The 13,082-nt window shown below is 47.1% G+C and overlaps 1 protein-coding gene across 1 annotated transcript in view; it reads right to left on the reverse strand.

Moving 5' to 3' along the window:
- btbd8 (BTB domain containing 8) overlaps window positions 1–2,682 on the reverse strand; it is a 34,934-nt gene extending 32,252 nt beyond the window's left edge. The window contains exons 1-2 of the mRNA XM_084425592.1: window positions 2,483–2,682; window positions 1,366–1,524 (exon numbers count right to left, since the gene is read on the reverse strand). Of these exons, the coding sequence (XP_084281718.1) occupies window positions 1,366–1,469 (104 nt within the window). The 5' untranslated portion in view covers window positions 1,470–1,524; window positions 2,483–2,682. The remainder of the gene's footprint in view (window positions 1–1,365; window positions 1,525–2,482) is intronic.
- Window positions 2,683–13,082: the final 10,400 nt, after the last annotated feature.

Genomic DNA, 13,082 nt, shown 5'->3' on the forward strand with positions numbered 1-13,082 from the left:
CTGAAACAGGCTTTCAGCGTTGAAACAGGCTGACTTACTGCACAATAAAAACACACAACACCACTAATGTGTCTCAAGAGAATACAAGAACTAAAGCATCACTGAGGCACTAAATCTAAAAAGAGGCTCTTCCTCCAACTTCACATCCACATCAACATCACTGTCAGCCTCCTTTTGGCATCTTCTGCTGCAGTGTGCTTAATCTGGGTGACCCAGAATCCTCTGTTGCCCTAGGCCTTTGTGCTGGGCATTGATGTGGCTGAAGTCCTCTCTCCTCCGATGTGAGCAAAGAGAGATGAAGAAGTGGGAGAAAGAGAGTTGCATTTCCATCCTAAATAAAACTGCGGTGTGGACCATGAGTAATAACTACAGTTCCCGTGATGCCACAAGCTTCAGATGGCAGAAGTGCACAGCACACTACAGGTTGGAATGAAAAGGAGGACATAACCTTTTAAAAGAAAATATGTTTGCTTTCTTCTTTCAAGACTAGTAGTGCATTGAGTAGTCCTCATCTCGCAAAACAACAATAGCTGGGATGTACTGGCATTACAGTTTTGGACGATACTGATTCAATATAGATTAGTCGATAATCATTTTCATATTATGGGCAATATTTAATAAATGGACAATATTACAATTCAAATACTAATTTTGTCTAAATAAATGACAAATAAAACACTGCAAACTAAAATCAATTCCAATTGAATTTAGGCATCACAGTATAATTAATGTGCCGTATCAAAAAATAATCATTCTGAGATTCGCTTAAGATTACAAATCAACAATGTTTAAATTATTACTAATAATGATTTGTTTTGAGGTTTTAAAGATTAACTTAATTGAGTGCCAAATGATGGAAAAAGTATAAATCTAAAAATAGAGGAATGAGAATGCACAAATAAATCCAATGCTAACAGAAAAAAACTGTAATATCAGATGTTTGTACCAATATATTGTGCATGCATAAACAAAATAACTATTTTTCTAGAGAAATGTGTTTCTTTTTAGATTCTGACAGCAGTTTTGATCAATGCTATGAACAGAATTATCCATTTCTTTTAAAAATGTCTCAAATATTTTAGTTAGAAAATAAAAAATGTATTTTTATTTAATTCACTCTTTCGAATGGTAGCGTATGTTCACATAAAGCAAATGATCAGAGTTTGCATACAGTGTGAAATCAGCAAAGGGAGTGGCATAAGCTGTGCAAACATTAAAGCAGGTCGGCGTGATTTGACTACACTGGTTGCTAAGAGTGTGTCATATAACAACAGTCAGTGATGCAACAACTATGCTACTATTAGCAATTCATACAAGTTTTGAAAAAGCATAACAAATGTCTTTCATGCTGAAGGTGATAATTACCGGTTCAGGTCTCCTGACAAAGCATTTGCCAGTCGCTTCTTCAGCTGGTTTCTGCATTTGCGCTCTTTAGCTTGGAACTCCCTGGCAGCCTCGGTGGATGACATGTTATTGCCAAACTGCTGAGCACAAACGTCAGCACATTTCTGTAATGACGAACATCTAATGAGGGAAATAAGAAACACAATTCAGTCTCCTAACCACATCTTCACTATCTTTTTTTCTACAAGAAATAAATGAGGGACGCTTTTGTCTAAAGTGTCCTATAGTGTACACTTATAATAACAATCTTCATGGTCAATTTATTTTTTATTTATTTATTTGTTTGTATATTTTGTCATTGTTTCATTTTAGGTTATTATGGAGATAAGAAGTGAAAGGGTTGCACCTATATATACATATATATATATATATATATATATATATATATATATATATATATATATATATATATATATATGTGTGTGCGAAAACAGTTAATTATCCATTGACAGGGATTTTAGATTTAGAACTGACACATGGGGTTTGAACACCTAACGTTACACCTTCAGTTCCCCTGTCAGATATTTGACCACCAAGACCAAGTCAAACATGGGTCAGCAGCTGTGAGTATGCACAATTATAATCAAGTAAATTATTGATTATTAAAGGTTAGGCTCAACTTACGCAAAGTCATGATATAGGCTATTATAAAGCTTGGAGATGGACAAATCTAATCTGTTAGCATGATTAGCATTCACACCTTAAGAGTTTTCATATCAGAGAGCAGTCAAAACAAGCGTGCTCTCATAAACCAGTCATACAATAATACTATTTACACAAAATCACTTCATCTATCACATCCTGTGCGCTAAATGTTCAAATAAAGGATGTGGGTGTGTTTTTAATGATCCATTCCAGACTGCTAGCCATTAGCCTATAAACTGTCATTAACCACAAAGAGATAAACTTCGCTATGAATAATAGAAATATTATCTGCATTTTCCTACAAGAAAAATGATAATATTCATATCGCGCTGGAGACGATACAACTAACAGACCACTCACTGAGGCACAATGACATTTCAAAAGCATCATGAGACTGTCGTGTTGTCAATGACAACTGGATGAGGACACTTACCTCACACTTTATCAAACTGAACAACGCGTCATCCTCACAGTTAAACATCCGCATCTAGACTTAAACGTTCACAAATGATTCTGATAGCGAAAGTAAATTTAAACAGTCCATGGAAAGCTGACACAACCTTCACAATTTACATGAGGAGTGCTGTGCTGTCTGGCAGTTGGGAGTATTTCTGACTTTGTTATGCTGCCCTCGTGCGGTGCAGATGTGAAATGTAGCCTATGGCATGCAAAGTAGGTGAAGGTTGTGTGAGGTTATTAGATGTGTGCCAACTGTAATAGAACGAAAGTTTTCCAGAAACAAAGCAAATTATAAGTTAAAAAATATATAGGCCTAGTCTTAAAGTCACAATTAAATCAAAATGGACTATCTATTTGTATGGACTATTGGAGTATTTATCAATTATTTATACGAGCACACACACACACACACATATATATGGTAATTTCACTTAAATGGAAATTAATAGGTAATTCTTATTACCATTTAAGTGAAATTACTGAACTTAAATATACGAGCTTGATAAAAATGATCATTCTAGAAGAACATTTCAGATGGCACTTAGAGGGTTTTGCATCTGAACTCTTCATATATATATACACATACACTCACCTAAAGGATCAGGAACACCTGTTCTCAACATTTCTCATTAATGCAATTATCTAATCAACCAATCACATGGCAGTTGCTTCAATGCATTTAGGGGTGTGGTCCTGGTCAAGACAATCTCCTGAACTCCAAACTGAATGTCAGAATGGGAAAGAAAGGTGATTTAAGCAATTTTGAGCGTGGCATGGTTGTTGGTGCCAGACGGGCCGGTCTGAGTATTTCACAATCTGCTCAGTTACTGGGATTTTCACGCACAACCATTTCTAGGGTTTACAAAGAATGGTGTGAAAAGGGAAAAACATCCAGTATGCGGCAGTCCTGTGGGCGAAAATGCCTTGTTGATGCTAGAGGTCAGAGGAGAATGGGCCGACTGATTCAAGCTGATAGAAGAGCAACTTTGACTGAAATAACCACTCGTTACAACCGAGGTATGCAGCAAAGCATTTGTGAAGCCACAACACGCACAACCTTGAGGCGGATGGGCTACAACAGCAGAAGACCCCACCGGGTACCACTCATCTCCACTACAAATAGGAAAAAGAGGCTACAATTTGCACAAGCTCACCAAAATTGGACAGTTGAAGACTGGAAAAATGTTGCCTGGTCTGATGAGTCTCGATTTCTGTTGAGACATTCAGATGGTAGAGTCAGAATCTGGCGTAAACAGAATGAGAACGTACTCGGTTACTAACGTAACCTCGGTTCTCTCTAGAAGAGGGAACGAGTACTGCGTTTTTGTAAAAACGCTACGGGAAAAACTCTTTTTCACGAAATACTGAAGCAAAAAATTATCCTTAATTTTCATACATGTAAAGCGCGTTGCAGCAGTACTCAGCTATGGCGAGACGGCTTGCTCGCTCATTGGCTGCTCTGCAGCAACTGCATAAGCCTATCGAGCGAGGCCTGAGGTGACGTCAGGCCAATGAGTCAGGCTCCTTGCCATTTCCCGCCGGGACGGGTGTGGCTGATTCACTTGATTTTCATCGCCGAAGCGAACCAGAGTGAACCGTACGCATGGCAGAGAACGCAGTACTCGTTCCCTCTTCTAGAGAGAACCGAGGTTACGTTAGTAACCGAGTACGTTCTCTTACGAGAGTCCTCTCGTACTGCGTTTTTGTAAAAACGCTACGGGAACCCCTTGTAAAACGCTGTGCGTGCTGGGATAAAGACACCGATCACTGGAAGCTAAACCAGGTGTACAGTGCATAACCACCAGATAGACTCACAAAGAGTCTGGGAATAAGGGAGGGGGATCTTAATTCCCTATACTGTAGCGTCCGCAGACGTAAAACATGACCTCACAGAGAGAGTCTAGAGACAAGAGGGGATTCCCTCCGTCCTTATATGGTCGCGTCAGCAGACGCGAATATGACATCACATAGACAGGGTGGGGGAACCTGAACTAAATGTGGGAAATGTGGGTCTTACACAATTCTGCCCATAAGACAGTCGCTAGCGCGTTGCGCATGCGATTTCAGTGTTCTAGTTAGACAGCTGAATCGACTACACCGATAGTAGCTTAGCCTGCAAGGCGGGAACCTCTAGGTTGTAAAACCTAATAAATGTAGACGGCGAGGCCCAGCCTGCCGCCGTACATATATCCTGTAAGGAAACTCTCTAACTCCCAACGGGCACTGGAGGCCCTTGACAGTATAAGCCAGCGCTATGGCGTCAACTATCCATCTGGATAAGCTCTGTTTCGAAACAGCCATTCCCTTGGAACGTCCACTGAACGAGACAAAGAGCTGCTCAGTCTGTCTGAAGACAGCAGAGCGGGACACGTAAGCTCTTAAAGCCCTAATGGGGCAAAGAAAACTTGAGTCCCCTTCCTCAATTGATCCCGGCAGGGCAGACAGGGAGATAACCTGAGCCCGAAACGGCGTGTTGAGGGACTTTGGCACATAGCCATGCTTAGGTTTGAGTATGACTTTAGAGTCATTAGGTCCAAACTCTAAGCATGCTGGGCTCACGGAGAGCGCGTGCAGGTCGCCTATGCGCTTCACTGAAGCGAGAGCCATCAAAAACACTGTTTTGAAAGACAAATGTTTGAGGCTAATAGATTGGATAGGCTCGAAAGGGGCACCTTTCATGGCCGCCAAAACCGTAGAAAGGTCCCACATAGGGACTGAAGGAGGTCTGGGTGGATTCAGCCTCCTAGCTCCCCTGAGGAAGCGGATGACCAAATCGTTCCTTCCTAGTGACTGACCCAGCGTTGTTCCAGAGAACGCTGTAATAGCCGCCACATAAACTTTGAGCGTGGAAGGGGATCTGCCCTTATCCAACAGCTCCTGTAGGAAAGAGAGAACCTCCGTCACCTCACAAACGAGAGGTGATAGGCTCCGAGCTGTACACCAGCCGGAGAAAACCGACCACTTTGAGGCATAAAGCCGCCGAGTCGACGGTGCTCTGGCCTGAGTGATGGTATTTATCACTCCCTCTGCGAGGTCAACGGATATCCGTTGAGCGCCCACACATGAAGGGACCACAGCTCCGGGTGTGGGTGCCAAATCGAGCCCCCGGCCTGCGAGAGGAGATCTCTCCTCAATGGCACTGGCCATGGAGCGATGTCTGCTAGCTGCATCAGGACTGGAAACCATGCTTGGTTCTTCCAGAACGGTGCTACAAGCAGCACTGGCGATTTATATAGGACACCACGGCCGTGTTGTCCGAACGGACTACGACGTGTTGGTCCTTGATTTGGGGACAAAAACGCGTCAGCGCGTTGTGCACTGCCAGCATTTCCAGGCAGTTGATGTGTTGGAGCTTTTCTCGTTCCGACCACAGGCCGAAGAACGGTCTGCCCTCGAGCAGCGCTCCCCATCCCGAGGTGGATGCGTCTGTTGACACCATCCTCACTCCCGAGGAAGTCCCCAGGCTTACACCTGATCGGTACCAGTCGTCCGCCAACCAAGGTATCAGGGCTGTCACACAGCTCTGATTGACCTTGAGACGTAACCGGCCGGACACCCACGCTCCGCGCGGTACTCGCGCTTTCAACCAGAACTGCAGAGGGCGCATGCGGAGCAAGCCCAGCTGAAGAACTGGTGATGCTGAGGCCATGAGACCTAGCATCCTTTGAAACGTCCTGAGCGGGGTAGTCGCGCCGCAGCGGAAGGATCTCGCCGCGCGCTGAATGTGCAGCACGCGCTGTGGCGACAGCCGCGCTGTCATAGACTGTGAGTCCAGAATGGTACCCAGAAACGAAATCGTTTGACTGGGGTTCAGTGAACTCTTCGTCCAATTGACCGTGATACCAAGATTCTCGAGGTGATCGAGTAAAATGGTTTTGTGCTCCACGAGCTGTGATCGTGATTGAGCTAGGATCAGCCAGTCGTCCAAATAGTTCAGCACTCGCATGCCTCTGAGTCTGAGAGGGGCGAGCGCTGCGTCCATGCATTTCTTAAATGTACGAGGTGCCAGGGACAAGCCGAACGGCAGGACTGTATACTGGTATGTCTGACCCTCGAAGGCGAATCTCAAGTATCGCCTGTGATGTGACGCTATCTGTATTTGAAAATACGCGTCCTTCAGATCTATTGACATAAACCAGTCTCCTCGGCGAACATGCGCGAGGATTTTCCTGGTCGTGAGCATTTTGAAACTGCGTTTCACTAATGCTTTGTTCAGCCGTCTTAGATCCAGTATGGGTCTGATACCACCGTCCTTTTTGGGGACTAGAAAGTATCTGCTGTATAGCCCCCCTTCGCTTTGAGCTTGGGGTACATGGCATGCTCTATCGCCCCTTTGCTTATCAGTTTTGATATTTCGGCGCGAAGTAGGTGTGCTACTTCTAAAATCACCGTAGTTTCGACGCGCGCTGTGAAGCGGGGAGGGCGTTGACAAAACTGTAGCGAGAAGCCTCTCTTTATAATGCCTAGCACCCAGTCCGAAACCCCTGGAAGCGCTGCCCATGCTTCTGCATGGCTGGCTAAGGGCTGGATGCGAAGCACGCTCTGTTCGCCGTGCGACATGCGACGTGTTCGCTTTGTGAGTCATTTTATGTGCGCGAGCCCTAAGTGTAGGGCTGTGCTTGTGTGTAGGGATGGGCACTGAGGAGTGGGCATCGACACTACATTTATAGCACCATCGGCCGTGGCCGGGACACCAGAAAATACACTCTTTTCGGGATATATCTGGGTAGCCGTGAAAACGGCTTTTGTGTGCAGGCAAGCGGGCAACTGTGCGGGCTTGTGTCTTGCAGAAAACGCTGGAACAGTCGCAAGTCTTGGGACTGAAACAGCGGCGCGCTTGGGTGAGAGATAAACTTCGCTATGAATAATAGAAATATTATCTGCATTTTCCTACAAGAAAAATGATAATATTCATATCGCGCTGGAGACGATACAACTAACAGACCACTCACTGAGGCACAATGACATTTCAAAAGCATCATGAGACTGTCGTGTTGTCAATGACAACTGGATGAGGACACTTACCTCACACTTTATCAAACTGAACAACGCGTCATCCTCACAGTTAAACATCCGCATCTAGACTTAAACGTTCACAAATGATTCTGATAGCGAAAGTAAATTTAAACAGTCCATGGAAAGCTGACACAACCTTCACAATTTACATGAGGAGTGCTGTGCTGTCTGGCAGTTGGGAGTATTTCTGACTTTGTTATGCTGCCCTCGTGCGGTGCAGATGTGAAATGTAGCCTATGGCATGCAAAGTAGGTGAAGGTTGTGTGAGGTTATTAGATGTGTGCCAACTGTAATAGAACGAAAGTTTTCCAGAAACAAAGCAAATTATAAGTTAAAAAATATATAGGCCTAGTCTTAAAGTCACAATTAAATCAAAATGGACTATCTATTTGTATGGACTATTGGAGTATTTATCAATTATTTATACGAGCACACACACACACACACATATATATGGTAATTTCACTTAAATGGAAATTAATAGGTAATTCTTATTACCATTTAAGTGAAATTACTGAACTTAAATATACGAGCTTGATAAAAATGATCATTCTAGAAGAACATTTCAGATGGCACTTAGAGGGTTTTGCATCTGAACTCTTCATATATATATACACATACACTCACCTAAAGGATCAGGAACACCTGTTCTCAACATTTCTCATTAATGCAATTATCTAATCAACCAATCACATGGCAGTTGCTTCAATGCATTTAGGGGTGTGGTCCTGGTCAAGACAATCTCCTGAACTCCAAACTGAATGTCAGAATGGGAAAGAAAGGTGATTTAAGCAATTTTGAGCGTGGCATGGTTGTTGGTGCCAGACGGGCCGGTCTGAGTATTTCACAATCTGCTCAGTTACTGGGATTTTCACGCACAACCATTTCTAGGGTTTACAAAGAATGGTGTGAAAAGGGAAAAACATCCAGTATGCGGCAGTCCTGTGGGCGAAAATGCCTTGTTGATGCTAGAGGTCAGAGGAGAATGGGCCGACTGATTCAAGCTGATAGAAGAGCAACTTTGACTGAAATAACCACTCGTTACAACCGAGGTATGCAGCAAAGCATTTGTGAAGCCACAACACGCACAACCTTGAGGCGGATGGGCTACAACAGCAGAAGACCCCACCGGGTACCACTCATCTCCACTACAAATAGGAAAAAGAGGCTACAATTTGCACAAGCTCACCAAAATTGGACAGTTGAAGACTGGAAAAATGTTGCCTGGTCTGATGAGTCTCGATTTCTGTTGAGACATTCAGATGGTAGAGTCAGAATCTGGCGTAAACAGAATGAGAACGTACTCGGTTACTAACGTAACCTCGGTTCTCTCTAGAAGAGGGAACGAGTACTGCGTTTTTGTAAAAACGCTACGGGAAAAACTCTTTTTCACGAAATACTGAAGCAAAAAATTATCCTTAATTTTCATACATGTAAAGCGCGTTGCAGCAGTACTCAGCTATGGCGAGACGGCTTGCTCGCTCATTGGCTGCTCTGCAGCAACTGCATAAGCCTATCGAGCGAGGCCTGAGGTGACGTCAGGCCAATGAGTCAGGCTCCTTGCCATTTCCCGCCGGGACGGGTGTGGCTGATTCACTTGATTTTCATCGCCGAAGCGAACCAGAGTGAACCGTACGCATGGCAGAGAACGCAGTACTCGTTCCCTCTTCTAGAGAGAACCGAGGTTACGTTAGTAACCGAGTACGTTCTCTTACGAGAGTCCTCTCGTACTGCGTTTTTGTAAAAACGCTACGGGAACCCCTTGTAAAACGCTGTGCGTGCTGGGATAAAGACACCGATCACTGGAAGCTAAACCAGGTGTACAGTGCATAACCACCAGATAGACTCACAAAGAGTCTGGGAATAAGGGAGGGGGATCTTAATTCCCTATACTGTAGCGTCCGCAGACGTAAAACATGACCTCACAGAGAGAGTCTAGAGACAAGAGGGGATTCCCTCCGTCCTTATATGGTCGCGTCAGCAGACGCGAATATGACATCACATAGACAGGGTGGGGGAACCTGAACTAAATGTGGGAAATGTGGGTCTTACACAATTCTGCCCATAAGACAGTCGCTAGCGCGTTGCGCATGCGATTTCAGTGTTCTAGTTAGACAGCTGAATCGACTACACCGATAGTAGCTTAGCCTGCAAGGCGGGAACCTCTAGGTTGTAAAACCTAATAAATGTAGACGGCGAGGCCCAGCCTGCCGCCGTACATATATCCTGTAAGGAAACTCTCTAACTCCCAACGGGCACTGGAGGCCCTTGACAGTATAAGCCAGCGCTATGGCGTCAACTATCCATCTGGATAAGCTCTGTTTCGAAACAGCCATTCCCTTGGAACGTCCACTGAACGAGACAAAGAGCTGCTCAGTCTGTCTGAAGACAGCAGAGCGGGACACGTAAGCTCTTAAAGCCCTAATGGGGCAAAGAAAACTTGAGTCCCCTTCCTCAATTGATCCCGGCAGGGCAGACAGGGAGATAACCTGAGCCCGAAACGGCGTGTTGAGGGACTTTGGCACATAGCCATGCTTAGGTTTGAGTATGACTTTAGAGTCATTAGGTCCAAACTCTAAGCATGCTGGGCTCACGGAGAGCGCGTGCAGGTCGCCTATGCGCTTCACTGAAGCGAGAGCCATCAAAAACACTGTTTTGAAAGACAAATGTTTGAGGCTAATAGATTGGATAGGCTCGAAAGGGGCACCTTTCATGGCCGCCAAAACCGTAGAAAGGTCCCACATAGGGACTGAAGGAGGTCTGGGTGGATTCAGCCTCCTAGCTCCCCTGAGGAAGCGGATGACCAAATCGTTCCTTCCTAGTGACTGACCCAGCGTTGTTCCAGAGAACGCTGTAATAGCCGCCACATAAACTTTGAGCGTGGAAGGGGATCTGCCCTTATCCAACAGCTCCTGTAGGAAAGAGAGAACCTCCGTCACCTCACAAACGAGAGGTGATAGGCTCCGAGCTGTACACCAGCCGGAGAAAACCGACCACTTTGAGGCATAAAGCCGCCGAGTCGACGGTGCTCTGGCCTGAGTGATGGTATTTATCACTCCCTCTGCGAGGTCAACGGATATCCGTTGAGCGCCCACACATGAAGGGACCACAGCTCCGGGTGTGGGTGCCAAATCGAGCCCCCGGCCTGCGAGAGGAGATCTCTCCTCAATGGCACTGGCCATGGAGCGATGTCTGCTAGCTGCATCAGGACTGGAAACCATGCTTGGTTCTTCCAGAACGGTGCTACAAGCAGCACTGGCGATTTATATAGGACACCACGGCCGTGTTGTCCGAACGGACTACGACGTGTTGGTCCTTGATTTGGGGACAAAAACGCGTCAGCGCGTTGTGCACTGCCAGCATTTCCAGGCAGTTGATGTGTTGGAGCTTTTCTCGTTCCGACCACAGGCCGAAGAACGGTCTGCCCTCGAGCAGCGCTCCCCATCCCGAGGTGGATGCGTCTGTTGACACCATCCTCACTCCCGAGGAAGTCCCCAGGCTTACACCTGATCGGTACCAGTCGTCCGCCAACCAAGGTATCAGGGCTGTCACACAGCTCTGATTGACCTTGAGACGTAACCGGCCGGACACCCACGCTCCGCGCGGTACTCGCGCTTTCAACCAGAACTGCAGAGGGCGCATGCGGAGCAAGCCCAGCTGAAGAACTGGTGATGCTGAGGCCATGAGACCTAGCATCCTTTGAAACGTCCTGAGCGGGGTAGTCGCGCCGCAGCGGAAGGATCTCGCCGCGCGCTGAATGTGCAGCACGCGCTGTGGCGACAGCCGCGCTGTCATAGACTGTGAGTCCAGAATGGTACCCAGAAACGAAATCGTTTGACTGGGGTTCAGTGAACTCTTCGTCCAATTGACCGTGATACCAAGATTCTCGAGGTGATCGAGTAAAATGGTTTTGTGCTCCACGAGCTGTGATCGTGATTGAGCTAGGATCAGCCAGTCGTCCAAATAGTTCAGCACTCGCATGCCTCTGAGTCTGAGAGGGGCGAGCGCTGCGTCCATGCATTTCTTAAATGTACGAGGTGCCAGGGACAAGCCGAACGGCAGGACTGTATACTGGTATGTCTGACCCTCGAAGGCGAATCTCAAGTATCGCCTGTGATGTGACGCTATCTGTATTTGAAAATACGCGTCCTTCAGATCTATTGACATAAACCAGTCTCCTCGGCGAACATGCGCGAGGATTTTCCTGGTCGTGAGCATTTTGAAACTGCGTTTCACTAATGCTTTGTTCAGCCGTCTTAGATCCAGTATGGGTCTGATACCACCGTCCTTTTTGGGGACTAGAAAGTATCTGCTGTATAGCCCCCCTTCGCTTTGAGCTTGGGGTACATGGCATGCTCTATCGCCCCTTTGCTTATCAGTTTTGATATTTCGGCGCGAAGTAGGTGTGCTACTTCTAAAATCACCGTAGTTTCGACGCGCGCTGTGAAGCGGGGAGGGCGTTGACAAAACTGTAGCGAGAAGCCTCTCTTTATAATGCCTAGCACCCAGTCCGAAACCCCTGGAAGCGCTGCCCATGCTTCTGCATGGCTGGCTAAGGGCTGGATGCGAAGCACGCTCTGTTCGCCGTGCGACATGCGACGTGTTCGCTTTGTGAGTCATTTTATGTGCGCGAGCCCTAAGTGTAGGGCTGTGCTTGTGTGTAGGGATGGGCACTGAGGAGTGGGCATCGACACTACATTTATAGCACCATCGGCCGTGGCCGGGACACCAGAAAATACACTCTTTTCGGGATATATCTGGGTAGCCGTGAAAACGGCTTTTGTGTGCAGGCAAGCGGGCAACTGTGCGGGCTTGTGTCTTGCAGAAAACGCTGGAACAGTCGCAAGTCTTGGGACTGAAACAGCGGCGCGCTTGGGTGAGAGACCGGCCGCAACGGGACTCACACACCTGCGCTTTCCTAGGCGTGCTAGGACTTCTTCGGGGCTTCCGGCTTTACCACAATCCTCGGCCGCGGCCCGCGCTGAGCGGGGCGTCGGTTGGTAGAGCGAGAGCGGGACCTCGAGCTGCGCTGCTGTCGCTGCTGTGAAGATGCGGCCGAAGGCGGGGGCTGAGGCTGAGAGCTCCGCGGAGTCTGTTTTTCACGACTCGCTGCAGAACCGGAGCGCTTCGGGAGGAAGTGCTTGAAGGCTTGAGACGCTTTCTGGGCTTCGGTAAATCTCTCCACGAACTCGGAGAGAGAAGATCCGAAAAGGCCAGCGGAAGACAGCGGGGCGTCGAGAAACGCGGTGCGCTCGGAATCAGCCATCTCCGTGAGCGTCAGCCATAGATGCCTCTCAGCAACAGTGGCGGAAGCCATACACCTTCCCATGGCTTGTGCAGCAGACTTGGTAGCGCGGAGTGTTAGATCTGAAGCGCTCCTCAAATCCGCGATGCAGATAGCGTCAGGTCCCATCTCGTCCAACTTACGGAGGAGATCACCCTGGAATATCTGCAGCGTAGCCATGGTGTGTAGTGCTGACGCGGCCTGCCCAGCGGCGGAGAAAATTCGCGCGAGCAGCGTCGACGTCATGCGGCAGGCTTTTGAAGGCAACACCGGT

Source organism: Rutilus rutilus (genome assembly GCF_951802725.1).
Source record: "Rutilus rutilus genome assembly, chromosome: 12".
Taxonomy (NCBI): Eukaryota; Metazoa; Chordata; class Actinopteri; order Cypriniformes; family Leuciscidae; genus Rutilus; species Rutilus rutilus.